Source organism: Eublepharis macularius, chromosome 5 (assembly GCF_028583425.1).
Source record: "Eublepharis macularius isolate TG4126 chromosome 5, MPM_Emac_v1.0, whole genome shotgun sequence".
In the NCBI taxonomy this organism is placed as follows: domain Eukaryota; kingdom Metazoa; phylum Chordata; class Lepidosauria; order Squamata; family Eublepharidae; genus Eublepharis; species Eublepharis macularius.
This window is the reverse complement of record NC_072794.1, coordinates 137,179,774-137,207,318: the sequence shown is the minus strand read 5'-3', so window position 1 is coordinate 137,207,318 and position 27,545 is coordinate 137,179,774. Positions and strand designations below refer to the sequence as shown.

Here is a 27,545-nt window from a genome sequence, read left to right as displayed (position 1 = left end):
CTAGGGATGTAGTGGGTTCCTCCCCATTGGCAGTCTTCAAGGAATAGTTAGACGAATACTTGTCAGGGATGCTTTAAGGCTGTTCCTGCACTGGGCAGGAGGTTGGACTAGATTGTCTGTAAAACTGCTTACAACTCTATGATTCTATGGATTCCCTTTGTTATATGACCAGGAGAATAGAATCATATATGTCATTCACATACAGAAACTTTGTGAGAAAAAATCTTAAACAAAAAACTCAGAGGCAAGGACTTCAAGATGTACAAAATGATATCTTTACTTTAAAAAAAATAGAAACTGGTCAAATATGGAATGCTCATACATAAAAACTTATCAAAATTATTGCCGCCTATATGGCAATCACTCATTTGGCATTGCATGTTTAGACTATCTACATACATACAAGATATTATTGGGCACAGAAAATGGCAAGAAATATTTGATCTATTGAGCAAATATACAATGGAAGACAGTGGGCTATGACACCCCACCCACTGCCAGTGGAGTCATAAACTTCAGTCAGGAAAAACATAGGGCTTCAGAAACTGCTCTGGAATCCAGCTTCACTTGTATCAACATCTTGTTCCTTTAAGAAGAGGAATATATTTATCAAACGCTGTACAAATTACATGAGAAGCTCTTTTACTTCTCTGCATTTGCAAATTTTAAATGCCAACAAAGGTATTTTAAATTAGTATTGGTATTTTTGGAATTCAGTAGTTGCTGCTGCAACAAAGATCCAATGTGTTTGATGCTAGCAACATTCTAACCAGTATATTTGGCTTTGCCAGCATCACCTGAGCGGCTCAGCTGACATGCCAGCTAAACAGGTGTTGGTTAACAAAGCTTTTGCTGTAACTCCACTTAAAGAATGATGCATGCGTGTATCTACTCTTGTTTTTTGTGATGAGAGAGTTGGGATGACAGAGTCGACGTCTTCAGCCCCTGTACTAACTGTATGAACCAATGCAGACAACATTATTCCCAAACTCCTAATGCTAGAGGGCTTGTTACTCTTTCTCTCTTCCTTTCTCCACTAATGTTAATACTAAACTATAATCAGCTTCAACCAGAGTTTACAACCATAGTTAGAAACTTTTTGAAAATCTGTTTTCAGCTAATTACAGATTTAATTTAAACATAATAAAAAACATCATTTCATAAACGAACAATGGTCAGATTGATTGTCTAATGCAGACCATTCTGCTCATTACAGTTAGTTAGGGTCCCTAAAGGCAGGATCTGGATTTGGTTTATCAATGACACTCACATTGCTATCCAAAACAGAATTACACTTTTCTAAGACCGCTGACTTCAAAACTAACTATGGTTAAAAACATGACATATCACATGGTTTAACTGGGCCAATGTTAGAGTGGCCACTGGTGCAGACATAATACTGTATCAGAGTAACTTCAAAGGGGACGGGTTGGGCTATAAGAAGTACTGTGGAATCAAAGAAGTTGGGAAAATTTTAAATGGGAGAAATTTTAGCGCTTGCTGATGCTGGAACAGAGTACTCAACTGTTTTTTATTAAATACATTGTTAAATTCTACTTTCTGGTTAATAATGTGGTGCCTTCATAGCAGCTCACCAAAGTCAAGAATGAGTTGGCTTCCCAGAAACCTGCCTCTTTCCTTGAATCATCAGACATATATGCATACATGAAAATGCCTAATATCTTACCCGATTCACCTTCTTGAACTCCACTACTTGGAAGAAAATGTGCTCCAGTATATGTTTGGCATCTTGCTGTTCTTTTGGGAGTTTATTTGTTACTCCCAGAATATCACCACATTTTCTGACATAGAATTCCAGGTCTTCTTCAGCACCTAACAACAACACACAAATGAAATAACTGTTATAATACAGAAATGCAATTTCTGTATTAAGCCTCACAAGTAGAGATGTGCACTTGGATATATCTGTTCTGAATGTATACCCCCAAAATACTGTATTGGAATCTTTTGGGTGTAGCCAGGTGATATTTAGGACTCTCAATATCCAGATCCTGAATATTTCTTGAAATATTATGGAATATCGAGGGATGGCATTTTGAGGATCCCAGACCTGTTTTTTATAGGTTTCCTGGGCAATAGGAAGGAGTGAGGAGACAGGCAGCTCTCCCAGGCAAACGAGATCATACATTAGGGGGAGTGCCAACTGTCTGCCAAATCACAACAGTTCTCTCCAAGCCCACAGCTTTTTGACAATGAGCGAAGAAGAAGAAAAGCAGGCCTGACTGCAGCATGACTCCATGTCAGGGTGAGGCTTTTTGGAGCACCACTATGACTTTGTAAACTTGTGTTTATCTACCCTATGGCATTGTTTATGGAAATGTCCTTGATACTGACTGTACTAATTTCACACTGTGTAATCCGCCTTGAGTCTCAGTGAGAAAGGTGGACTATAAATTACACACACACACACACACGCACGACTCTGGCCTGTCTGTGCCTTGGATTACTTACTTCTGTTCCCTGCTTGGGAAGGCCCTCATTTTTTGTACCACAACTGGTTTGCACTTTAGATTATTATTACCAATTTCCCAGTTTGGGGGGGGGGGGGTTGCCTGGTGGCTGCACTGGGGGGGGTGTCTTTCTTGTTTTTTAAAAATACCTTTGGTTTTGTTTTGTCCTGCTTTGATTTTAAAGGCTTGTGCATGTTTTCTTTGGGTCTCTTGACTTGTTTTAGAATTTTTAATTTTAACTGCTCTGCACTGTAATTCTTAAAGGGTTTGTGTTGGGGGGCAAGTTGTTGCTGTTTTGTTTTGGCATTGTTATGGTTTGTTCTATAGTTGTTTTAAATATCCTTCTCTGTTGTCTTTTTGGGGGGGAATGGTTTAGTGGTGGGGGGGTTGGGATGCTCCTGTTGGTTTGAAAAAACTGTTCTGAAGGAAATTTCTGGTCAGGTTTTAATAAAAGTTAACTGTAGGTGAGGGTTTAGGTATTTTAAAAAAACAAAATAAATTTCGCTTTCGGGTTCAGTAAGTGTTCTCCAAACAAAAAAAAATAGTCTTTTGTTAGGATTTCAACATAATAATAAGTCAGGTGTGTTTACTTTTTGAGACTCAAGCATAGGTTTACTTTTAAAAAAATTATTAGGCTGACTTGGGCTTCAAAACAATTGAAGCCAGATGGTTTTAAAAAACAGGGTTTAGGGTCTTGCTACATGATGGTTTTGCATAGGCATGCACTGGTGGTAATGTGCTCCTAGCAGACACATTTCAGCTGAAGGAAACTGTTTCATTAAAAAAGAGAGCTCAAACAAGTTCGAAATAGCACCCCAAGGGGAGGGAATTGCTCCTACCTTCTCCCAAGCCATTTTCTTGCATAAAATCAGTAACATAACTCCCCTTGCACACAGTTTTCATGCAAGAAAATGGCACTAGGGGAAGGGCAGGGGCCTTTCCTCCTGCAGTACTGTTCTGAGCTCACTTGAGCTCTCTTGTTTTAAAAGGGAAGCAGTTCCTCTCAGTTGACGTGTGTCTGCAATGAGCACATTAAAACCAGTGCATTCCCATGCAGAAAAGTATTATGTTGCAAGACATTTAGACCTTTTAGTCTTCCAAAAATTGAACTCAAGTTTTCAGAAAGAGCAGGGATTATCTTAGTTTTGGGTGGGGGGTGGTGGTTGATTAGGCTTTTCTTACAAGCTAGGAAAAATAAAATAAGTGGGTTTTTTTAAAGAGTTCTATACTTCCATATCAGGCTGTAGTAACAAAAAATAGCCAGCTTTTAGGCTAGAAAATTGGAGAGCCTTTCTTATGATGAAAGACTGAAGAGTCTGGGACTTCTCAATCTAGAAAAAGGATGAATAAGAGGGGAACATGATAGAGGGTTATACAATTATGCACAGGATAGAGAGAGTGAACAGAGAGAACTTTTTCTCCCTCTCCTCAAATGATAGAATTTGAGGGCATCCAATGAAACTGATAGGCAATAAATACAAGACACACACACAGAAATACTTCTTTACACAACAAGTGGTTAAGATGTGGAACTCACTGCCAGAGGATGTAATGATGGCTACAGGCACAGGCAGTTTTAAAAAGGGATTAGACAGATTCATGAAGACGGTCTATCGGTGGCTACCAGCTATGGGGACCTCCACATTCACAGGCAGTTAACCTTTGAATACCAGTGCCAGAAGACAACATCAAGGGAAGGCCCAGGCCTCTATGCTCTGTTTTTGGCCCTCCAGAGTAATTGGTTAGCCAACGTGTGAAAGAGGATTCTGGACTAGATGGACCACTGGTCTGATCCAGCAAGGGTCTTCTTAAGTCAGGGGTTTTTTTTAAATTAGGTTGTGTGGGATTTGAAAATAATGGCAATTGCAGGCTAGTGCTCAGGAAAAAGTCAAGGACAGCAGATTAGTGATTTAGGTTCAGGAGCAGGTAACTTAGGGCTCAAACTCAGAATGCAGTGTAGTACAGTTAGCTTACCAGTCCAAGGGGGCAGACTGAGCAACAGGAGGGAAAGTGCACCAGGAATCTGGGAGAAAGGTTACAAAGAAGAGCACTACAGCCGAGGGAAGGGGGAGGGCTGCAGCTTTCCCCCACCTGTGCAGACGCCTGCCCTACAGCAGCCTTTCCCCACTCCATTCTTTGTCTGGGATGGTGCAATGAAGAGGCCCTCTTCATTGAGGCTGTCATCTGGGACTGCAGCTTGCAAAGGTGCATGAGGTAGGTGCTGGCACTAGGCAGGGTTTTGCTGTCTCCACCAGCTGTATTAACTCAGCAGGAGGAGGAGGAGCCTGAACTGTCTTTTGGGCTGAACTTAGGGGACAAGAATCTTCTGCCTCTCAAGTGTGCCCCAGAGACTCAGAGGCTGCTGGAGGAAATGGGAAAGAGACTAGGCATCCAATCTCTGGCTCTTCCAGAGTCCTGCAGGCCTTCTGCAGAGACAGTGGAGTTGATGCAAGAGGAATAGATGGAGGTGCACTCCAAGTTGCTGCCATCTCAACCCCTTCTCTCTGGCATCTCTTTGTTTCACCCCCATGGTGTGTCTGCCCCAAGCCCCTCACAGGAGCTGGCTCCAGTAATGCCTGTAACTGCTAGTCAGCTTGGGTACCCCTATTCCTGCTCCATGGTCTGGAAGGACTGCCACAGGATGAAGGATCCCCATTTTGCCCAGTGCCAACTGTGTTGGGCTAATATCAGGAGGAAAAGACCAGGGTCATCTCTTGACTACTAGGCTCAGGAATCATTTGAAGAAGCACCACCAGGCAGTGCTTCTTCAGGGAGAGACCCAGAGGGTGGATGTGCAGCCAGCCAAGAAGGGAGTTGCTCTGGTGCTGGGACTCCCGATCTCCTCTAGGGATGGAATGCCAAGCATCTTCGATGGAGATGTTTGGTGTGGCTGGCTCTAGGGTGCCAAAGGATGGGCAGCAACAGGCAGGGAAGAGGGCCCCTCATCTCATTGGCAAGATGATGGTTCTACATAGGCAGCCCTTTTCTGTTACATAGACACTTACTAAAAAAACTCCAAACAACTAGCAAACAAATCAAACTAACAATATGTATAAGCATAAAAAAGGAAAGAAGGAAAAATGAGAAGAGAAAGAAAAACTAAATATACTACAAGAGGGGTTCTGATTTTCTCCACAACAAATATGTACCATTCTCAAATTTTCATTTGCTCTATTGTTGAGGATGTCTGATTCCCTAGGCTGCTCCAATGTGCCTATCCCTGGTACACAAGGCCAGAGGGGGTGCCGGGGGCGGAGGCGTGCACCACGGAGCTGGCGTGCCTGGCCTGCGCTGCCACAGCTGGCTAGCCCCACACTGCCGCCACTGCCACATGCCCCCAGCTGGGCACAGCAGCCACGGGTCAGGCACAGCAGGCGGCCAGGGCGGTGTGCGGAGCGCGGGCAGCCTCCTCGTGCCACCCCAGCCACCCACCGGCCAATGGCCCTGGCTTTGCTGCGTGATGATGTCATCACGCAGTCTGGGTCCCCTGCTTGCACTGTGCACACGCGCATGGGAGGGTGGCCACAGGCGCCAGAAACCCTGGCGCCGGCAGTGCTGGTACACACTCCCTGCTTGCAACATGCTGAGCAGAACCACAGTGTCCTCCTTGTATAGAGCAATGCCCCTAACCTTTTAGGTATAGTGTCCCACATGTCCAAATTTACTTCACATGGTGACCCTTCCAAGGCTGGCCCAAGGGACTGAGAAGGAGCTGGAAAGGGCACTGGGTTGAGGAGATGTGGGAAGATGGTATGTTGGCAAAGAGGTGGATGGCAAGTGGTTCACAGCAATACATCTCCCACAGCAGGTAGAGGGCAATGAGGCACTGCAGGTGGCTGAGCAAGAGGTTAGGATGCTGAAGGAGCAGCACCAAGATACAATCTATGCTCACACACACCTCTTTCTCTCCTCCTCTTTCTTTTCCATTTGCTGAACAGCTTCCACCTACTCTCCAGCCTTCCACCCCTTCTTCCAGCTACTATTGTAAAGTTATTGTTTCCAGATAGCTTTCTGCCTCCTGATTATTGTCACAAAGAGGGAGGACGAGGCAAGAATGGGAGAAGCTGGCAAGGAAGATGAGGAAAGAGAAAGGTGCAGGGGAGGGGCTGCCATTAGCGGTAGATGGCCTGCGACCCACTTTTGGGTCCCAACTCATAGGGTGGGCAACACTGCCCTAGTGGGCTGTGCACTGGTAGCAACCTGAGGATTGTAGGGGGGTACGCACATACAAGGACACACGTGTGCACATGCATGCACACACACACACACACAAAATAGGGAATATTTGTATCTGGGTATCCAGAATATCATATATATTCAGTATTCTGGTTATCAGAGTCCAAAAATATCAGTTTAGTATTCGGATCCAAGTTTTATTCAGCAATTTGAATACATTCATCTCCATTATTCTCTATGGGGGAAAATATCCAGGGGGGGGCTGTGGGGTGTTTTTCAAGCAAATTCCACCCAAATTGCAGGGAATCTAGTCCTTCTTGCCCAATAAAGACACACACACATCCAAGTTTCAAGAAGACTGGACTAAGGGGTCTAATTCTTTGTCCCTCTGAACAAACTGCTCCCACTATTCTCTATTGTTCCCAATGGGGGAGATTCCAAGCCGGCTTTCCAGGGAAAAACCTAAACCAAACACACTGGGCCACCACTGGCGAAAGGCAACCACTGGCCAGAGACCCATTCCCATGCAAGCTGAACCAAGAAAGCCCAGCAGAACCAATGTCAAACCAGAGAATCTCAGCAGAACCAAACTGAAGTAAGGGATTGTGTTACGAGCCCAAGAGAATCAGTATCACTCAGAGAAGCCAGGCAGAACCCAGGGCCAACGTGGTAACACCACAGAACCATGTACCGACATCAACCATACAAATGAACCACCAACCCAGCACAAATACTAGCAATGGCAAGCAAAAATACAGTAACAACTTAGTATAAGATCCCTTTCCCGAGGAAGGGCTCAGAAAGTGAAAGGGAGGGTTAAATTGCCCTCCTGGCCTGCATATGCTGCACCCGCTGAGAGAGCTTGTCTCTCAAGCTGGTGAGCTTCCTGGCCTGCTCAGCAATGCTGCCTTTGGTGCGTGGGTCGCTCAAGGTCACAAACATGTACAACCTGTTCCTGGTGCGAAGTTGCAAGTGGGACTCAATTCTCTGTTGCAGCCTTCTCATGAGCATGCACACTGCTGAAACAAAGTCTGCACATCCTGGGTCCAGAAAGGAGGCCATCTTCCTCTGAAGTATTTGGATCAAAAGAATGACCAGGCTCAGGGTTGCTGTGTCAGACAAGACCATGACAGTGAAGTCCTTAAGGGCCTGAGGACCTCCACCATCTGAGAGATTGTCAGCCAGTCCTCTTGGCTGAACTGACTCTTCCCTCTCCTAATGTCATTCTCCGAGAGCCACACCGTGAGGCAGCCTGCTGCTCCACTCAAGCATGGCATGGCTAGAGTTACAGGAAGTGCTTACGTCACTGATCAGGCAATGCTCCGGTACGCCTGCCAGGACATGCTTCTGGCACAGGATTCAGATCCAGACCCAGTGCGTCCCTCACCATGAGGTAAAAGTTTGTGGGCCACACAGTAAACACAACCGAGGCTTACTTTCACACTACTGCTGCCCAGATGCTTTTGCTGCCATAGGTCACCATACAGCCCGTGGTGACATCCTTGCCTACCCACTGTACTAATTGCCTCTCACTGGCAGCAGAGATGTTGTCCGCGCTGCGCAGCTCATCAAGAACCTTAACATGGAACAAAGCCTGGCAGGAACCAGCTCAGCAGCCCCCATCTCATCCAGCCTGACACTGAATTCCTACCTCATCAGGTTGCCAAGAGTGTGCAGTCAGCAAGATATAAACATGCCGCGACTGAAGGCAAGTCCAGATGTTGGATGTGAAGTGCACACTTCTCCCAGCAGCACAAGACAACTGTGCCTTCACATAGTCATTGACATGTTACATATGATTCACAAAAATGGCTATACAACCCCCCCCCCCCAACGTTTCTGTGACCAACTTCTTTCTCCTAATAAGGAAGGTATTTTTATGAAATCAGTAACATATATGTTTTTGAAAAAGCAGTTTATGGAATGCATAGCAGAGTATTATGTAAACTTACTCCAGCCTAGCCCCACTGATTTCAATGAGCTCAGACTGCAGTTCCTCTGCACAGGACTGCACTGTAGATAAGTAATCAGGAAAGCAGACATTGAGATATAGCCTTATAATATAGCACTGCAATTCTATGCACACTTTCCTAGGACTAACATCCACTGAATACCACAAGACTTACTTCTGTGTAAAAATGTATAGGATAGAAAATGTCTATCAGTTATGTATTTGAAGTAATGTAGAAAGTTAAGGACCTAATTTTTTCCCACTCTAGTTTGAAACTAAAACTCAACAGAGTAGAACTGGTATGTACTTAAAGTTCAAAAGTTTTTAATGCATTGTGAAAAACCTATTTTATGTCACCACCATATTAATTTGGAAGGAGTTTATTTTGTTGCAAATTATTATAAGCTTAGCATGCTCAGTTTCAAATGATTGCCCTACTTACATTTGTTTGTTATTTGGGCAAGACGAGCCAACTCAGAAGAGAAAGTTTCATCCAAATCGAACAGGTCTAGGCTGGGAGGAGGTAGTTCTCTGAAGGTAGGTGGAAAAACCTAGTACAAGAAGAGTATGAACTATCAAGTCTAGTCATATCCTTATTTGTACAAATCAAACAGCATTGGTACAGGCTCTGATCAAACCATCTGCCAAGGCCCATCAATTTCCAGAAAAGCAATGACATAGCATATTAGGGTGAAAAGGAAAAAACTGGTTTTCGATCGTTTTCTCCCCCCGCCCCTTCTGGGGTTTTAGGGACTGGTATACCTAGCCAGGGTATGCTCAATCCATGACCTGAACTTAAAGAAGTTGGTTTAATTATGGGAATGACATCTAAGACAGATTTAGTTTGGGAGTACTGATTACACATAAACAGATGAAGCTGCCTGATACTACCTTGGTCTATCAAAGTCAGTGTTTCTTCTCTGACTAGCAGCAGATATCCAGTATCTCAGGTGAAGGTCTTTTACATCACCTACTGCCTGGCCCATTTAACGGAAGATGCCAGAAGTTGAACCTGGGACCATCTTATTCAAAACAGATGCTCAACCCAAGCAATGACTTGAGGAATGGAGATAGAACACTTTATGTCAACTGTTCCCTCATTTTTATTGATTCCCTCCACCCAAAATACCAGAAGTTGTCACCTACAAGGGCCTTCATGGCTCTGCTTCATCTTACAGCTCTGTTCTTATTTCTTCTTGCCTTGTTCTTGAGAGGTTAACTGGTATACCAACTGCCCAGATGTCCTGCTTACATCCTTTGTATCCCATACATTTTGAGCTCCCTCCCCAAACACTCACATAATCTTGCTTGCCTTCTTACTAAAATCACTTTTAATGCCCACTTCAACTACTGCCAGATTGACATTTTATAAAGTGAATCTTGCAGTCTTACTGCTTCATAAACCTTGTTTGTTCCTGTCTTGTCCAATGCCCAGATTACAAATACATTCTCTCTCCTTATATACTCACTGAGTGAGGTAATAGAAACAAATGACATTGTTACTCACTGCTGGTTGGAGAGCAGGTAGTGGAGTTTCAAACCGAGGCTGAATTAGCTGAAGCGGTTCATATTTCACATTCAACTGTTCATAAGACCTACAATGAATTCACATCAGCAAACAAAAAAGTAAAAGGTGGTTGAAAACATGCTTATATCTAACGACAGGCACTTCACATAATACCATCCAGTTGACAAATGCAATTAATAAATGTGTATGCTGTCTTATCTAATGTAAGAACTATTCTCAATAAGCTAAACAGTTACTAAAGCATTCAACTCCCCAATATATCAAAAGGATTATTTCTATTACTGTACAATTCTCAAAGAGACTACATAATTAATATTTCTTGAACAGAGCTACAAAAAGGCTCATACAAAGATTCCCCCTAGAACTATGATCTGTTTTCTATTCTCCAAACCAAGATTAAACTACAGTTTGGAATCCTGATTTGGAGGGAACAAATCAGTTTGTTCTGGCTGGTCCATATCAAACTAGTTTCCTGTGAAAGTTAGAATTAGTAATTTCCCAGCTGGTGGGGGAGGGTGTCCAAGGCTCACCCCATAACAAGCCAGTTTGTGAGAATCACCTCATTATTTTAATTTTTAAAATGAAATGAAGATGATGATGAAACCAACTTGATTATTTTGGGAAGTGCTGTAGTATCCAGCTGGTAAGTGGACATGTCAAAAAGTGTTGTGAAGTCTCGTGGGTTCTCATCTCCCTCCTGCAGACAGACTCGCAGTCGCTCTGATAATCTGGCTATATCTGGAAGCATTGTATAATCAGATATCTGAAAAATCAGAGCAGACAGAGCTTGCTGGAACTAATAGCAGGCCACTCCCAGTAAGATAAGGAACCATTTAACAAAATAAATAGACTATTCCTTCAAGAAGTAATATTTTGCAGCTTCTCCTTCTCATGGAAGGGAAGCACTTCCGTCAGAATTTCTACAAACACATATTGGTACAGGAAACAGATTTTTATTTGTTTAGTCAAAATACATTTAAAGGGTTGGATCCAACAAGGTTTTACACTGGTAAAAAAGGCTACGCTGGGAATCATGTACTGTATGGCTAAAAGCCATGTAGGACAAGGGCTGTAGTAAGGAGGGGAACTAAGTAAGACTGAGCAAGAATGTTGGCTGGATCTAATCCAATTTCTTTATATTCTTCAAGATTTATATTTATTTTGATAATGTTTTGTTTGTCATTGCAAAATAGGTCACTTGGTTAAACCCCTGGGCAACACTTGTTTCTCCCACTATACATACTTCACAATGTGACATTACTACAAGTGGAGAAGAAATTTAAGAGAGACACAATCACAGCACTGAAGGAACTTTGCAAGTACCAGAATTAATAGTGACATTTCGTTATTCAAGATTACCAAAGCTTCCTTTGGTATGTAAAGATATAAGAAATACAGAAATACAGTAAGCTTATTACAGACAAGATAACAGTTAAAAACCAGATTTTCTTACCTCTGGATCTTCTGCATCAATCTGGTTTAAATGGATGTCGCTTGTTGTAAGCCATTGGAAAAGTACCTCCTAAGAAACCACAGAGTTCTGCTAAATTTGTGGTATTATCAGGATGATTTACATTAAAACTTCATGAGAAAAGTTGATGATCCTCGACATAAGAGCCCTGCTGGATCAGACCAATGGTCCATCTAGTCCAGTATCCTGTCTCACGCAGTAGCCAATGATATACAGCTTATGCAACTTATTGTGAAGGAAGGCATTTATGTGCATAGAATGGACACCAGAGCAAAAGATACTTACAATAAATGATTCCTGGATGGATACCAATTTCAATATTTGATTTATACCTTGCAGGAAGAGCGGGGAATAAGTCGAATAAAATAAAATACTAAATAAATAAATGACTCATGACTAGGACGTGCTGAACAAAGGACAAGAGTTTCACTAATCAATTAAACTAAATTAGCATGAGGAAAATTTAAAAATGCCTGTACTAATAAATGCAGCATATTTGCACCTATATTCTCTATTCCAATTTTCTTATATTGATTTATTGCCTTCAGGAGAGGAGAACTGTGTGCATTTTTTGTATCTTGATTATTTTAAGTTGCTTACTGACTGCATCATGCACTTTTGTGGGAAAGCAGGGTATGTTTTGAATAAATAAAATATGGGTTATAAAATCTCTATAGGGACAAAATGGTACCTTTGAGATTATCCATTCTTGCTTGTACACTTCAAAACTCTCTTATCGTTGTCTTTTTCACATTTGAATCTAAATCTGGGTTTTGCTGATAGAGATATCCAAAGTTTTCTAAAGGCCCTATTTAGGTATCTAGAGCCAACAAATAGAGGTTGCCTGGAGAGGTTGCACAACACAGCAGCTTTAATGTCGAAGGGTGGCCTGACATCTGCACTGTTTTCTTTTTACTGTAAAAACTCCTGAACGACCACCAGATATTCATAATGGCAACACAAAAATACTCTCTGTGATAGGGATGGTCCACATGCTGAATTGTTCTACCTGTTGCAGCCACAGCAAACTAGAGGCTGCTTGAAGTGATTTCTATGGAGTGGACACAGACTAGGCATTAATTTTGTAAATGTGATTCTCAGCAGATCATTTTTCTCCTCTTCATTTAAGTTGCATATTGATGAATTTATTGTTGATCAAAATAAAAGCCTGCAATTCTATCTACGCTTACATGGGAATTATGCCCCAATAAACTGAATGTGCATTACTTCCAAGTAAAGATACACAGGATTAGCCTGCATGTAGATTCTGAAGATATTTCTTACCTTGCGGAATTAACATACTTCACCAATAACCTTTAAAGGGACACACACACCCCAAACCAGGAGCTCTTATTCATAACTACAAATTGTTGTCAAGTATTTGTCTTTGCCCTGATTGACTGAGAAAGCTGAGAAAAAGACCTACCTTTGGTTTCTAAGAATGATTTCTTTATCTATTGATGGTTGCTGTACCGGCCCCTGTTTCATGGTATTTACCTCATATTGCTAAGCCAGAGTGTTTTTCTTAATATATATGAATCTGCAGTTTTTCCTGGTGGCAGTGGAGAGTGCCATGAAGTCATAGCCCTGGTGGGGTGTTCATGGCAGGAGACTAACAGATGTGGTTTGCAATTGCCTGCCTCTGCAACCCTGTTCTTCATTGAAGGTGTCCCATCTAATACTAACCAAGGCTGACTCTGCTTAGCTTCTGATGAGACCGGGCTTGCCTGGCCCATCCAGGTCAGGGTGCTATATTTCCTACTAAATCATTATTCAACCATTCTTTGATTTGTTTCTTTGAGATATTCAGTGCTCTTTTCAACCTACAAAGCTTTGCCATCTATATGAATCTCACACCTGGCAGAATATAGACAGTAATTAAGCAGCAAGGTTGAAAGTTCCAGAGAAAAATAAGAAAGTAAAATTTACTCCTGAGGTGAACTCTTAGAAATCTCTACCACAAAGCGTGGTCTCTCTCTCTCTCTCTCTCTCTCTCTCTCTCTCTGTATATATATATATATATATATATATATATATATATATATATATATATATATATATATATATATATATATATATATATATATATTTGTGTGTGTGTGTGTGTGTGTATATATATATATATATAAAAATATGGCCTGGGCCAATATTTCCCAGAGGTGGTGTCCCTCTCTCTCTCTCTCTCTCTCTCTCTCTCTCTCTATATATATATATATATATATAAATATGGCCTGGGCCAATATTTCCCAGAGCTTTGCCAACAACACTGGGTTAAAATAAACTCACATCATTCAGTTTTATAACAGTTATGTTTTCTAAGATTTGAGAAAAGCTGATCAAGTGAACATGAGAACACATGATATTAAAAAAGCTAATAACAAGTTACAAGGTATTTGCAAAAAAGGCTCACCATTATTTTGCAGTTCTCTTCCTTTTCCAAATACTGGTCACTGAACATATGGCATGATCCTAGCACAGCTAACTTTCCACCTTGATTCTGGCCAACAAAAATTAACAGAAAATGCTTTATGAGTTATACCCTGAAGAGGATCTCAAATGTTGCTCTAAGTATTAATCAATGCATTCTGTTATCAGCCATAGGTTTTATAAAATACTCCATTAATTTTTTACGCTGTATTAGTGGTGCCATCGCAAAAACTTTTGGTCTCCCAAGAGATCTGAGCACTTGCTTCGGGTGTTCTCCTACTACTACTGCTATGAAAGACTGATTGGTGCTTGCCAAAGACACATGACTGTCTATACATTTAAGTATCTTCTTTTGGTTTTTCAGTTCACATTTTCCCCATTAACTTAATATGGAGTATGGGTAATCTATCACCTTTCTTTCCCTACCTCCTTTTTTTCCTCAAACAGATTACAGATTTTCTTTCTAATCTCCACCCTGACCAACATTCTACCATTTTCTTCTTCCTCTTCCTGCAGCTTTTTTTGTATCATTTACTCCAGCAAGACAAGGGAAAAAGAGATGTCTTGTTAGGGACTGATTCTCCTACCCAGTACCTCATGCCATTCAATTTATCCAGTCACCCTAGGCAGGAAAAATAAGCATTGAAAAGTATGATAGACAAGTAGCCAGCCTCCAAAGAACTCCAGGCAGAGCTTCTACTTGTGCTCAGGGTTTGTGAATATCACCTCCTTCCTACTGAAGTCTGCTGTTCTTCCCAGAAAGCTGCTTTGCAAAGTTACATGAGGAGCTGACGACAGAAAGCCAAATCTGGGAAACCTAAGCACAGAGCTCTTTAGATCCCTGTGAGTATACCACTGTAGGAAAGGTCAGATATTTCCCAAAACAGAAAAGTTCAGTGTGCAGAACACCATGAATCTATCTGCAAATCTATTTCACACCAAAAGGAATTATACAAAGGACAGCATGTATATGCAGAATTACATGGGGGAGGAAAAAAATTACTGCACAGCATTTTTACTTGGAATGGTTCTGGGGATAAGATGTATGTGCATATGCCAAATTATGCTCTTTATAATCCATGTTAGTTGAATTTTTACATATTACCACATCATTGCTCTTTCCAGGTTTTGGGGACGTGAAATTTCTGACCAAAATTAAATGACTGGCTTCAATATACCAAAAAAAACCCTTAATCTTTTTTTAAAAAATCAAAATTTCATTACAGAATCAAAATCTAAGTCAATTGCTTTCAGCAAATTAAGGGTGGTAGCATGCTAAAAAGAAATAAAACATTAGATTGTAAGTCCAGGGAAGGGAAGTATTTACTATACTGTTTTTAGTCTTGAAAGGAATTTAAAATTCATATATATTGTAATTATGATTAGCACGCACTTGAAAATCCAGGGGAAAGTTGGAATAACTAGCCAGTGTAAAACCATTTGCTAAAAATATCATAGGCCTTAACTGTTCAAAGGTCACATGCTCAGCCTTTAGCAAAAAAAGCAGCTAACCTGGGATCCTTTTCTGATAAAGCTGGACATAAATACAAATAATAGAGTTATGTATGAAGTTATGCAATTAAATAATGTCGTTTTTGGTACCTTATAATGATAAAAGGCCAAGATGGGTCTATTAAGAGGAAAACAGACAGATCCCGTGGAAAGAACAGCAACTGCTGGTTTCATCACATTCAGGGTGGCACCAAATGGGTATACAAATGTGAGAGCCCTACAAAAATATACATGACTGTCATAAACATTATGAACATTTCATAAAAGGGCCTATTTATTAACAATATCCCAGTTACTAAGTTTAATACTGTGTTGCCATAATGGATATTAGATTCATCAATGGGCTACATGCAATGTTTTCCAGTCTGTTTCCAGTCTGGAAACAGATGGAAAGCCAGTGCAGATCTTTCAGCACTGGAGTGATATAATCCCTGTATATGACCCCTGAGCCCTGACAGCATTTTGGACCAATTGAAGTTTCTTGACCATTTTCAAAGGCAGCCCCAAGTAAAGCAAATTACATTAATCTAACCTGGATGTGATCAAAGCACTATCGCTTTAGTCAGAGCATGTTTTTTGAACCACAGCTAATAAAAGGTACTATGTGCTGCCAGGCATAGACTAGGATCTCGCAACATCCCCAAGCAACAAACCTGCTCCTTCAGGAGGAGTGAAACCTCCTACAGGACAGGTTGAATTCTTAATTGGCAAGCAGCTTTATCATTGACCAATAGTACCTCAGTCTTGTCTGAGCTGAGCTGCAGTTCACTGGCCCTCATTCATCCCCTCACCATCTCCAAGCTTCTGTTCAGACCCAGCCAACTCAGCTGTTAAGGAGAAACAGAGCTGGGTGTCATCCACATATAGGTGGCACCACATTCCAAGCCCCTGTGGAATTCCTTCCCTTGCCCCTTGCATCTATTCTACTCTCTTTGGGCACTAAGCCAAAACATTTATTTTCACTTTGGCTTCTAATTAAGGAGTTGATATTTTAAAATCATATTGCTTGTGTGTCTTTTCTCTCCTTTCTCCTTGTGTGTTTTATTTTACGTGAAGTACATTATGTACCTAACAAATCAGTCTCTGTCTCACAAAAGCTTATACCACAATAAATTCGATAAAATGCCACAAGACTCCTTGTCATTTAATCTTCATATGCACTGTAGAAATAACTATAGGATCAGACTTTAGAATGTATTAAAATCCTGTTTTGCTTTTTTCTGCACAGACTATGGAGTTTGACCCAAGCAGCTTTTCTGCTGGTAAAAAAGAGGAAAGGTTCCCTTTGGCCACCCAAAAAGCCAATGCTGAAAATAATAGGACCTGCATGAACAAAAGCCACGTGGGATGCGAACTGTAGTAAAGAGGAGAGTTGGGTAAGACTAAGGAAAAAAGCTGGCTGGATCCAGTTCATATGTCCAGAGTGCACATGCAAAAAATGTGTATCTCTATTTCAGTAAACGGAAAGCAAATATTCTTCAAATGTATGTAACGCTGGATTTTCATGAGATAAACTCCCTTTAAAATGATGGAAATTTTAAGATGCAATATACAGAATCTGTGACATTCTCTAGAATATTCTAAACGTTAGTAGCAGTTCCCTCTACATACTGATTTATTCAGAAAATATTAAAGATTTGTGGCAATTGTAAAGTGATTCAAGGTGGGGAGGCATATACTTACTGAGAATCATTTCCACCGTTATCTTCATCTATTATTCCAGACACTGTTTTTCCTGCAGCTCTGCTGATTTCCCTTTTTGGTGGAAACACACAGTAAGATTTTTGAAACTATTATATAACTACTATACAACTTAAAATTTGCACTCAATACACTGAACAATCACATATCCTCCACCATCAAAGACCTACCGATTTAAAACTCCATTGGAAATCAAGGCTTCTTTAGGATGGAAGTATTTATAATACACATTCCTTACCACAGCATCTAAATAAAGGAAAAAATGATGATTTTTTTCCTACTACAGCACCATGTTGAAAACTATGACATATGAAACAGATGCATTAGGTGAAGCAATTTTCTTTGTGACAGATCAAGAAAAAGAAGCGTGCTCCTAATCACAGCAACGGTGCAAGAAAATTGTCATAATGAAAATACAGGCTGTAACCTTGCACAGAGAGAGAACAGGGTAAAAAACAGTTGTATTGGTTCCTTTGTTCTTGATGTGCCTCTGATGGCCACCTAGGACACCTTCAATGCTCCAAACACATTTGCAGCATGGACCTCCTTCTCCCTAAGAAAACTCGTCTTTTGGGGGGGGGGGGAGCTTCCATGCCATGAATGTGAGTAAGAAACTCAGGGGGTATGGGATGGCTGGACCAGGCAGCGAGAGAGAAAGAAAGTAGGGTAGAGCTTTTGCAGAAGTGGAAGTGTACCACTAGCCTGCACAGAACCCTGAAGGACAATACTGTCATCTGAACTGTGTCCCGAAAGTGAAAACTAATGACTGAGAACATTAGAAAGCTGCTCTTGCTTAGGCCCTCACACACTGTTCTATTCCTGTTGGAAGTAGCCTAACGGAGTAACAGACCTTAATTTAAAACAAAAGGCCTGGCAAGTTGCAGTGCCGCTGTCAAGGCACACCAATCATGGAGGTGGTCTGGTAATGGATGTTTACTGAGAGCCTGAAAGACAGTTTTCTGCACCTCTTCACTTGCATGGATCGCAGCCATATTAAATACTGCATACGTATGGAAGCAATTTATAATAGTATTAATTTTTCCTTCAAAGTTAGCAGAAAAAGAAAGACAACTGGCAAAGCCACAATCAAACTAGTTCTCTTTTAGTCTATCAGCATCAGTTCTGGATATTAAAACAACAAAACATGTGTTATTAAATTGGTCACTTGTTTTCACTTTCTGTCTACAGATTCTGCAAACATTCTCAAGACTGACAATAGAAGAAAGTCTCAGTTCAGTTATTACCATTATTGACCATGATCCCATACTCTTCCAGTAAGAAGTTGATGTTGGTGTCATATCGGGATTCACCACCTTCTCCCAGCATCACCAAGATATCCCCACCACTTTCTAAATACTTCTTCAGAGCTTCAAACTAAGAAGAAAAAAAATCCTGATAATCAGAAGAGCTAATCTAACTTTCCCAAAAGGAAAAAATTATCTTTGAAAATAAATATACTCAGATTTACAAGCATCTATATAATATACAAGCACTGACACCTCTTTGATTAAGAAATCCCATCCTGTTTTTCTCAGAAGATGCCTAACAAATTAATCCTGAAGACTGTCTTTAAGCTTTAGCAGCACAAGTAAGGATTTATGCTGTTGCACTTGCCATATGATCTATCTGGAGTACAAAAAGAGATGGGATGACTTCAGTCTTGCATAGCCTAACTTTTTTATTTCACAGGAATGAATCCTCTTATGTTTTCAATTAATGAAGCTACAGTGCATAGTCACCGTATGTAAACAGCAATAAAGTGTTTGAATTAAATGAGTATGAGAGTATGTAACAAAAGAAGATCAGGAAAAGATCCATTTTTTCCCCAGAAGTCCAAGCTCCCAGCAGGTGGCCCATCAATAATTGGTCAGGAGTCCACCTGAAAACTACAATCTATCTTTTGCCTACTCATGACATACAATGTGGCTTTAAGGCATTTGCTGGTCAACAACTTTACTATAGTACCTGGAAAGCCCAATACACATTTGCACTACCCTGCTCTTCTCCTATGAATCCCAAAGACAAGGATAGAAAGAATAACTGAATCCCAACAGCTGTTACATCAGAAAAGCGGTTCATTAAATCAATCCACTAGAAAAATACCTTTGGTCAGAATATGCCTGGGAGAAAGGAAGGTATATAAACATTTTAAATAAATAAATACATAAATCAGAAGAAAATAAATAAATACATAAACCAGAAATACATAAAGAAGACTTTAAACTATTTTGAGATATTTATGACTGCAACATACTTCAGCAGCTGTAAACTTTTCTCTGGGTCCTGACGTAATCCATAGTTTTACCCCAGCCAACTTCTCTGAAGTGATTTCATCTTTCATACTAGGGACATATAAATGAGAACATATTACTCTGCATTCACAAAGGCAAGTCATCTAAATATCTTAAACTACAAGTGATTAAAAAAGAAAAAACAATCAACATAATTCAATTTTTTCAGTTATTTGAAGAATTCCATTTTCAACATTAGACTGCATTACCTCAAGTATCATTATGAAACCAAACATCTAAGAAAGTGTTCTTAGTTTCTATTTTAACTACAGAAATAGGGGGGGTCTAGAATTACCACCCATTTTTCATTGCATAAACCTGTGTTCTGTTTGAACTGACACTGTACAGAAAACGAACTGAAGCAATATGATGGGCAAGTACATTTTATTAAACATACATTCATAGATTTGCATCCAGTATGAAACTCCCCCCCCATTTACTATAGTGTCTTCTAAACTGTATGACAGTCATTGCTGTAACATAGTGATACTCCCTCAGGGGCCTGGGAGACACACGTGGCTCTTCTGAGCACTGTTCTCCAATGTAAGACTTGCCCCATGCTCCAGGAAAGTGAGAAAGGTTTGTGGCTGCCAGGCAGACTCATGGCTGTCAGATGGCTTGCAATCTGAAACAGCTGCCACTGGACTAAAGAATGGGTAGGCAGTGATCCTCCATAAGATATACCAGGGAAAGACCTGTCCTCTCCAATAACCCCCACCCCACCCTTCTCCAGAATCTCTATTCTCCTAGGGTTGCCAACAACCTGAAGAAAAAAAAATGTCTGTTAAACAGATGTTTCATATGTTGAAATGACCAGTTGAAACTTGTCATGGCAGACATAAATAACATCCTATTAAACTTCTGTTAAAGAGGCAGGGCATTTTTTTCCTCCAGGTTGTTGGCAACCACAGCAAGCTTGCTGGAGAAGAGTAAAACCAACCCTTTCAACCTCAACAGCCACCAGGAAAAGAACAAACTGGCCTTAGTGAGTTGGAGGTGATGGTTTCCCCCCCCCACCACCACCTTTTCTGTATGTCCAGCTTGATTTCCTCTGGGTACCTTTGCAATGGGAGTGGGGAGAGATGGAAGCCTTTCCCCTTATTCCAGATACACAAATGCTGGCTAAGGTTCAGCAGTGGTGGGGAGGGACAACTGTACATGCACAGTAGTATTAATAAGTAAAAAGATTATAATAATATTTAATTTCATACATTTAGTGTTAACAGTTAGACCTATTTTTGATTGATGTACTTTATTTATCCTCCGGAGCTGCAACTGTCCACTGACTTAGTTGCACAAGATAAACAGCAATTATTGCTCAGAAAAAGCAGGCTGCAGCTAGTGCTTTCCATTGCCAATCTATTTCTCAGTACTACAGGACTGATATACTTACACCTACGTGTACCTCTTGGAAGGCCCAAGAATGGAAAACTCTAGTGCTTAAGTATACATGTTTTTTTCCTAGTAGGGATCACATGGCTTTTAACAGCTGTATAATAAGGAGAAATGCAGCAGGCGGTTCTAATAGACAAGTACAATAATTCAGAAAATCTCATTTTCTACATCTATACTTCTCACAAAGCTGTTAAAAGCACAGGAACCAGAAAAAAGAAAAACCATCTGGTCAGCACTCTCTCCAGCACATGAAAGATTAGCTCAGCATTATTTTTAATATTAAAAAAGAGCATCATGGGCTATCCTAGTTCTCTATTGGTTTCAAATGGCAGGGATAAAGAGTAATAGACTACCACTGTAATGCTATTTCCGACTCAGGAGAGACCAGAAAAAAAACAACTTGACCTACTCCTATGCCTTCAACTTCAACCTGATGAGCAGAAATCAACAAGTGAAACTTTTCACAGCATGGAGATATATGTTCTCTCTTGCTAATGTCTGTTTAGCAAGTTGGTCTTCTGTTTTTAAAGAGATGGTAGAGACAGCCATGGTCTCTTTCCACCTGGGAAGGAGGGTATGTTTTGCAAGCAGCCATGCAACTGCGGGGGGGGAAAGCAACAAGTGAGAAGAGTGTTGAAAAGAGTTTTTTTAATCTATTCTCTTCCTCAACATTTCCATGTTATGGTATTAATAATACCTTAGCATTTATATAAGAGTTCAAAGAGCTTGACATATCATTCCAATAATTCTTGCAACAGGCCTGTAGGGTTGAACAATATTACAGCATTTCAGAGATTTAATTATGAGATGTTTATTTATTTTTATTTATTTACTTCATTTATAGTCTGACTTTCTCACTGAGACTCAAGGCGGATTACACAGTATGAGGTTAATACAATCAGTATCAAGTAAGTACATTTAAATACAATACCAATACAATAAGGTAAACATATACAAGTCTGAAGACATAGCATTAGCAAGGATCCAAGACATAATAGAGATATTGAAGCAAAACATAATCCTACATTTTATCAACAACTGTTGACATTGTAAATCTCTGTCTTGAACTTTCACACAAACTTTATGTCCAATATTCAATGGAAATGTTATACTTTCATCTTTAGTGTTGTTTGTGTAAGGGGCGGGAGTTGAACTTGTACTTAAATGGAGAACATGTCATAAATGTACATACCAAGTTTCATTGTGAATTCTCAGTGTTCAAGAAATAAATCACATTACAGTGCTTTTTTAAACATCTTTCCTGGCCCCCTTGAAAATAGGTACTGGGGTCGAGATGAGGTTCAAACCTGAAATGCAGAATTGCGTCCTGAACATGCACAGCAACTTTCCTTCCCATTTCTCAGACTTCAAGCAGATGTCACACTACAATACATTTTGCATCTTTCTCACCACACCCATTTGAAAATGAATGCAGGACACAAGTTGGAGTAAGAACCAGAACTAGAGAACTGTGGCACAGAATATGCACATCACCTTTCATTAAATATTTCAAAACTTAAATCAGATTTCACTTTACATAATAATTTGCCTTCTTCACTTTGAAAATGGTTGCAATAGTTAAGCTGGTATTTGATCTTTAAATGCTGGTCTGAGTCCTGAACATTTGTTACAAGTTTAATATTTAAGGGAGCTTACATTACAAATCATTTTAGAAAAAACGTAATACTGAAAACTGAGTAGCACTGCTAAACTAATATCTCACTTCACTTGCCCAGTTATCTCCCACATTATAGATAAGGGGCTGATGCTGAGAATATAGTAACTTGCCTATGACCAACTGATGAATTCATGGTTGAGATGAGAGCAGAATGTGGGACTACCCATATTTAGTCACAATTTAGTAGGGGGGAAAGCCTGCTATAAACAGCTCAATCTGTTCCTTATTTAATTATTTACTTACTTCCTTGACACTCTATTTTTCTTCCTAATGGGGACCCAGAATAGCCTACAACGTTCTCTCTTTCACTATTTTATCCTCACAACAACCCTGGGAGGTAGGTTAGGCTAAGAGTGTTCAACAGGCACAAAGTCATCCAGCCAGCTTCCAAAGCAGAGTGGATTGCCCAGGTCCTAGTCCATCACTCTAACCACTACACCATGCTAACTTTCAAAAAGTTGTAGTTTTATTGTTTTTGACACTGATGAGACAAGAGTTTACAGAGGGAAAGACACAAATCTCATTACTCCCATGCATATTTACACCTTCCTTGAACTTCAACCCTGATCTAGAAAAAGATGACTTGTTCATAACCATGCCTCACCATCACACCCTATATAACAGCGGATAATCCCATGTAACTGACAAAAATGTAAAAAAATGAGCACAAATAATGCAAACTCAACTCACCTCTGTATTTTCCAGTTACTACGAAGCTTTTTCTGGAGAATCCTATAGCCAGTATTGATAGTAAAAACCTCCTTTTTGGAAGCATTGAAGATGATTATATTCCGAAGATCTCCCTCCATAGTTACCTCAAAGAAGAACAGAGTCATATAGACAAGGGGAAAAAACCAAACAATTTTTTAAAAGCAAAAAACCTAATTCTTTTTCTTTTTTAAAGTGAAGACATCCATACTTACTATGGAATACCCCACAATAACAATCTACTCATACATATCTGTACTAATCAAATTAGATAAAAAAATTTATTCTGGCAGATACATCATGACATCAAAATAGCAAGCTCAATTCAAATTTTGTTTTCAGGTTAGAATTTTGCTGCCAATGTTTAGAATAACAATATGTTTGTATGCGTGTGTATGTGCCATCAAGCTGCAACCAACTTATGGTGCTGATCCCAGCAAGGGGCTTTCAAGATGAGTGAGAAGCAGAGGTCGTTTGCAATTGCCTTCCTCTGCAGATTCCTCCATGGTAGTTGCACATCCAAGTACTGACCTGCTTAGCTTCTGAGATCTGATGAGATCAGGCTATATCATGCTGCCCTCCCTCCCAACAATATGTTTACGCAACAATAAATTATGCAGTCCAATAAATATTAGAAAACAGGTATTTGAAGAACCACCTCTCCTTGTACTGGCCTGCTGGCAAGTTTACTGGCACACACCACCTTGAGCTAACTGTACCCTACTTTCAGGAACATATGGCCATTGTAAGACCTGTGGCTTTCTCAGTAATGGCACCCTCCCTTTGGAAAAGCTTGCCAGGTGAGGTGTACAGAGTATACACAAGTAATTGTGTAAAGCAGTTCTTTTGAGCATGCCTTTAGATTCTGAAACCTGACTGAAATTACACAATGTTAGTATTTTGTATTGCTGAGCTTTAATGGGGGGTGGCTTTGTAGGTTCATAGTGCAATCCTGAGCAGAGGTACACCCTGTTAAAACCACTGACTTGAATGGACTTAGAAGGCCGTGACTCTGCTTAGGGCGGCACTGCTACAGAACACTTTGCTGGGAATAATATGGACAATCTGTTCATTGAACAGATCTGAGTAGCAAATCTGTATAGGATTGCTGTTTTTTTAATGGTTCTTTTAGTTGAGAAGGTAGTTGCTGTTAAATAGCGTGTGACTGATGTATTTTATCATGGTTAGCCAACTTTGATTTTATGCTCATATTCTATTTTATTGTAGTTGAAAGTCACTTTGTATGGAGCAGACTGTGGGTTAAATTTTTTAAAAATAAATAGATGCTGAAATACAGACCCCAGTTTTATGAGCTAAAAGTTCCACTGCAATCCATGACATTTAATCTCAATAACTTTCTGGGCCAAAGTGCTACCAGTGTGACACAATGCTACATTTACATTAGGATTATTTGGGGCATGTTGTGAGTTAGGATAATCAAAATTCTTATACTGGAGTTTCTATTAAAGAGACACTTTTATTGTCAAGTGATTTTTCTGTAGGGTTTCTGATTGGGGCAAGGGGGAGGACCATACCGCCACAGAATTAAGAGTTTTGTCTGTGACAGAAACTCAAAAGTCATAAAAGCAACTGACTGCAAACCAAGAAGCATAACATATTGCAGAACAAGATAGAAACCTTTCATCTTCCAAGAACAGATAAACAGACTCACAGCACCCATTTGTTAAATATAGGTAGACAGGCAGAGTTCTGATAGATAGATAGATAGATAGATAGATAGATAGATAGATAGATAGATAGATAGATAGATAGATAGATAGATAGATAGATAGATAGATAGATAGATAGATAGATAGATAGATATGGTAATGCTACAGTTCTGATAGTCTTTATATATGCCCTGACATACATAAGCCATGTAGCATCAGAGCACATATTCACACTAGCTGCAGAGGAGTTAGCCGTGTTAGTCTGTGGTAGCAAAATCAAAAAGAGTCCAGTAGCACCTTTAAGACTACAACTGCAAACTGCAATTGCAAACTACAATTGCAACTGCAAACTACAATTGCAAACTGCAATTGCATCTTCTCTCTCCTCCCCTCCCCCCCCTCCTCTTCTATATTTGACCAGTTTCTGTACCATGCATCTGACGAAGATAACTTGATTCTCGAAAGCTTAAGCTACAATAAAATTGGTTAGTCTTAAAGGTGCTACTGGACTCTTTTTGATCATATTCACACTACATACTTATTGACACTATAGACTTAAAACTGGTTTAACAGCAATTTCCAGTCTTCAGGGGACCTTGGAAATTATTGTTCTGTGAAAGATCTTTAACAACTAATACTCAGTACCCTTATCATGTAGGGAAGGAAGCCATGAAAATTAAAGATTCAAGTCCAGTTGCACTTTAGAGTTTCTTAAGGTGTAATTGGACTCGAATCTCGCTCTTCGACTAACACGGCTACCCACCTGCAACTATGAAAATTAAACTGGTCAATCTGACAATCAAGAGCACCGCCCTGAGCTCCTTGGAGGATCCCAACCACTAAGTATGCTATTAATCAGTTTACAACTGGGCTTTTGGGAAGGGAACTCAGGCACAGCGACTAAACACATAGAAAGGCATTAGCAGGTGAAGCTTTGCCTATTGGGTAAAGGCGTGGGGGCGGGGGGGGGGGGAGAGAGACAATCCGGCCAGGGTGCCGAAGAGGGACGCTCTACTTTGACGTAAGTGGGCAGGGACATTCCAGTGTATGAGGCGAAAGTAAATCGTGTCCGCTAACGCGCTCTATTTCGCTCGAAACGGCCTGAATGGGGGGGGGGGTGTCCTCAAGAACATAATTCGTTCCCGTGGAAGCCGAACTTGCGCAGAGAAGGTCCTAAGGTAGCCTATTTACCTGAGGAGTCGCCACCATCTTCTCGCGGCCCCGCCGAACGAGCAACAGAGCACGGTAACCAAGGGCCGCTCCCGCCCTAGCAACGCGACGCCCCGCCTGTTGCGCATGCGTCTAAGGCGGCTCCCATTCTGGAGGGAAGGCGACGTAAGTCGAATAGGGCAAATCTAGAAGTTGGGGAGGAGGCGCCGTTATAGCGTTAAGCACCGCCTTTAAAAAGAAAAAAAGCTGTGAATGCATTAATAGCACCGTTCATTCTTACCAGCAGCAGGGAGTTCAGGCCTTGCCTTAAAATATTTTATTTTGGAAAGGACCATAGAGATGGTGAATGGTGAGATGGAGTTTAATTGAGCCCCCCTTGTAAAGCTGGATAGTGTCGTTTTGGGAGGGTCTGCAGTAGAATAGCAGGATATGAATCCAGTGGCACCTTAGAGATCAACAGGATTTTCAGGATGTAAGCTTTCGAAAGTCAGCGTTCCCTTCTTGACAGAAGCATGCTCTTAAAATTATTTCCTTACTGATTTCATGTGCACTCTTCCTCTCTCTTCAATGGTGCCCCAAAGCGCTGTACATCATTTTTCTCTCCCCAGTTTTATCCTGGCAACAACCTTGCAAGGTTAGGCTGAGAGTGTCTGCTTAAGGCCACCCAGCAAACTTCCATGATAGAATGGGTTAATTTGAACCCCATACCCTAATCCAACACTCTAACCCCTACTCCACACTGCAGCTAAGGAACCTGGTCTTGCCATTCTTTTACCCTGTTTGTGGGAAACTGTAGCTATTCCTATTTCCCTCCTGTTCAAAGCTTAATGTAGGCAACTGCATACCCACCCGATCCTTCTGAGATTTTGTTTCCAACGCTTCCTGACACAGCCTCTCCTAGCAGCCACATCTCTGCTCTTTCTCCACTCTCTCACTGACATTTTTCTGCCTCCTAGAGAAGAAGTGTAATATCTATTGCTTCCTTAGTAGACATGCAATACAGATTGGACCAAGGACTTCTAATATAAAAGCATCCCCTTGCCCCCTTTTATAATGTCAAAATTAACATGTGATGGTTTGCTGCCTCTACTTAAATATTTTTATCCAACACTGGGACTCAAAGTGGCTAACAAATTAAGGTACAGAAACAGTAGAATGTCAGCAAAAATATACAACCCAACAGACCCACAGGGAGACTTATCTTGCTTCTCTGTCCTAGAAGCACAAGACAGAATTTAAATGTGTATAACTAATACTGTTTAGCCCAGTGTGTTTCGACCGATTTTATAATTTTCAGTGGGAAATCTTTCTTTCTCCACCACATACAACGTAGCTACCATACACATTTTGAAATGGTTTCAAGTGGGTAGCCATGTTGGTCTGTAGTAGAAGAGCA

At 40.6% G+C, this 27,545-nt stretch overlaps 1 protein-coding gene across 2 annotated transcripts; it reads right to left on the bottom strand.

Moving 5' to 3' along the window:
• Nucleotides 1-261: 261 nt before the first annotated feature.
• Nucleotides 262-26,238, bottom strand: IFT52 (intraflagellar transport 52). 2 transcript variants are annotated; one of them, XM_054980736.1, is made up of 14 exons: nucleotides 26,171-26,238; nucleotides 23,292-23,416; nucleotides 19,492-19,579; nucleotides 18,482-18,611; nucleotides 17,408-17,483; nucleotides 17,220-17,291; nucleotides 15,627-15,753; nucleotides 14,008-14,094; nucleotides 11,580-11,648; nucleotides 10,735-10,889; nucleotides 10,106-10,193; nucleotides 9,041-9,149; nucleotides 1,688-1,833; nucleotides 262-586 (listed from the first exon to the last, which is right to left on the bottom strand). In XM_054980736.1, exons 1-14 carry the CDS (start codon nucleotides 26,186-26,188, stop codon nucleotides 539-541), a joined length of 1,338 nt encoding a protein of 445 aa, XP_054836711.1. In that variant the 5' UTR covers nucleotides 26,189-26,238; the 3' UTR covers nucleotides 262-538. The 2 variants fall into 2 exon arrangements, with proteins under 2 accessions (XP_054836711.1, XP_054836712.1); XM_054980737.1 differs by lacking the exon at nucleotides 26,171-26,238 and adding an exon at nucleotides 22,116-22,230 and having other exon boundaries at nucleotides 23,292-23,372.
• Nucleotides 26,239-27,545: the final 1,307 nt, after the last annotated feature.

Bases quoted from the DNA above. Each gene is read 5' to 3' on its own strand.
- IFT52 (XM_054980736.1), bottom strand. The intron at 9,150-10,105 runs GTGAGTAACAAT...TTCTTGTACTAG, and splicing joins TACCTGCTCTCCAACCAGCA to GTTTTTCCACCTACCTTCAG. The intron at 587-1,687 runs GTAAGATATTAG...CTCTTCTTAAAG, and splicing joins AGTTCAAGAAGGTGAATCGG to GAACAAGATGTTGATACAAG.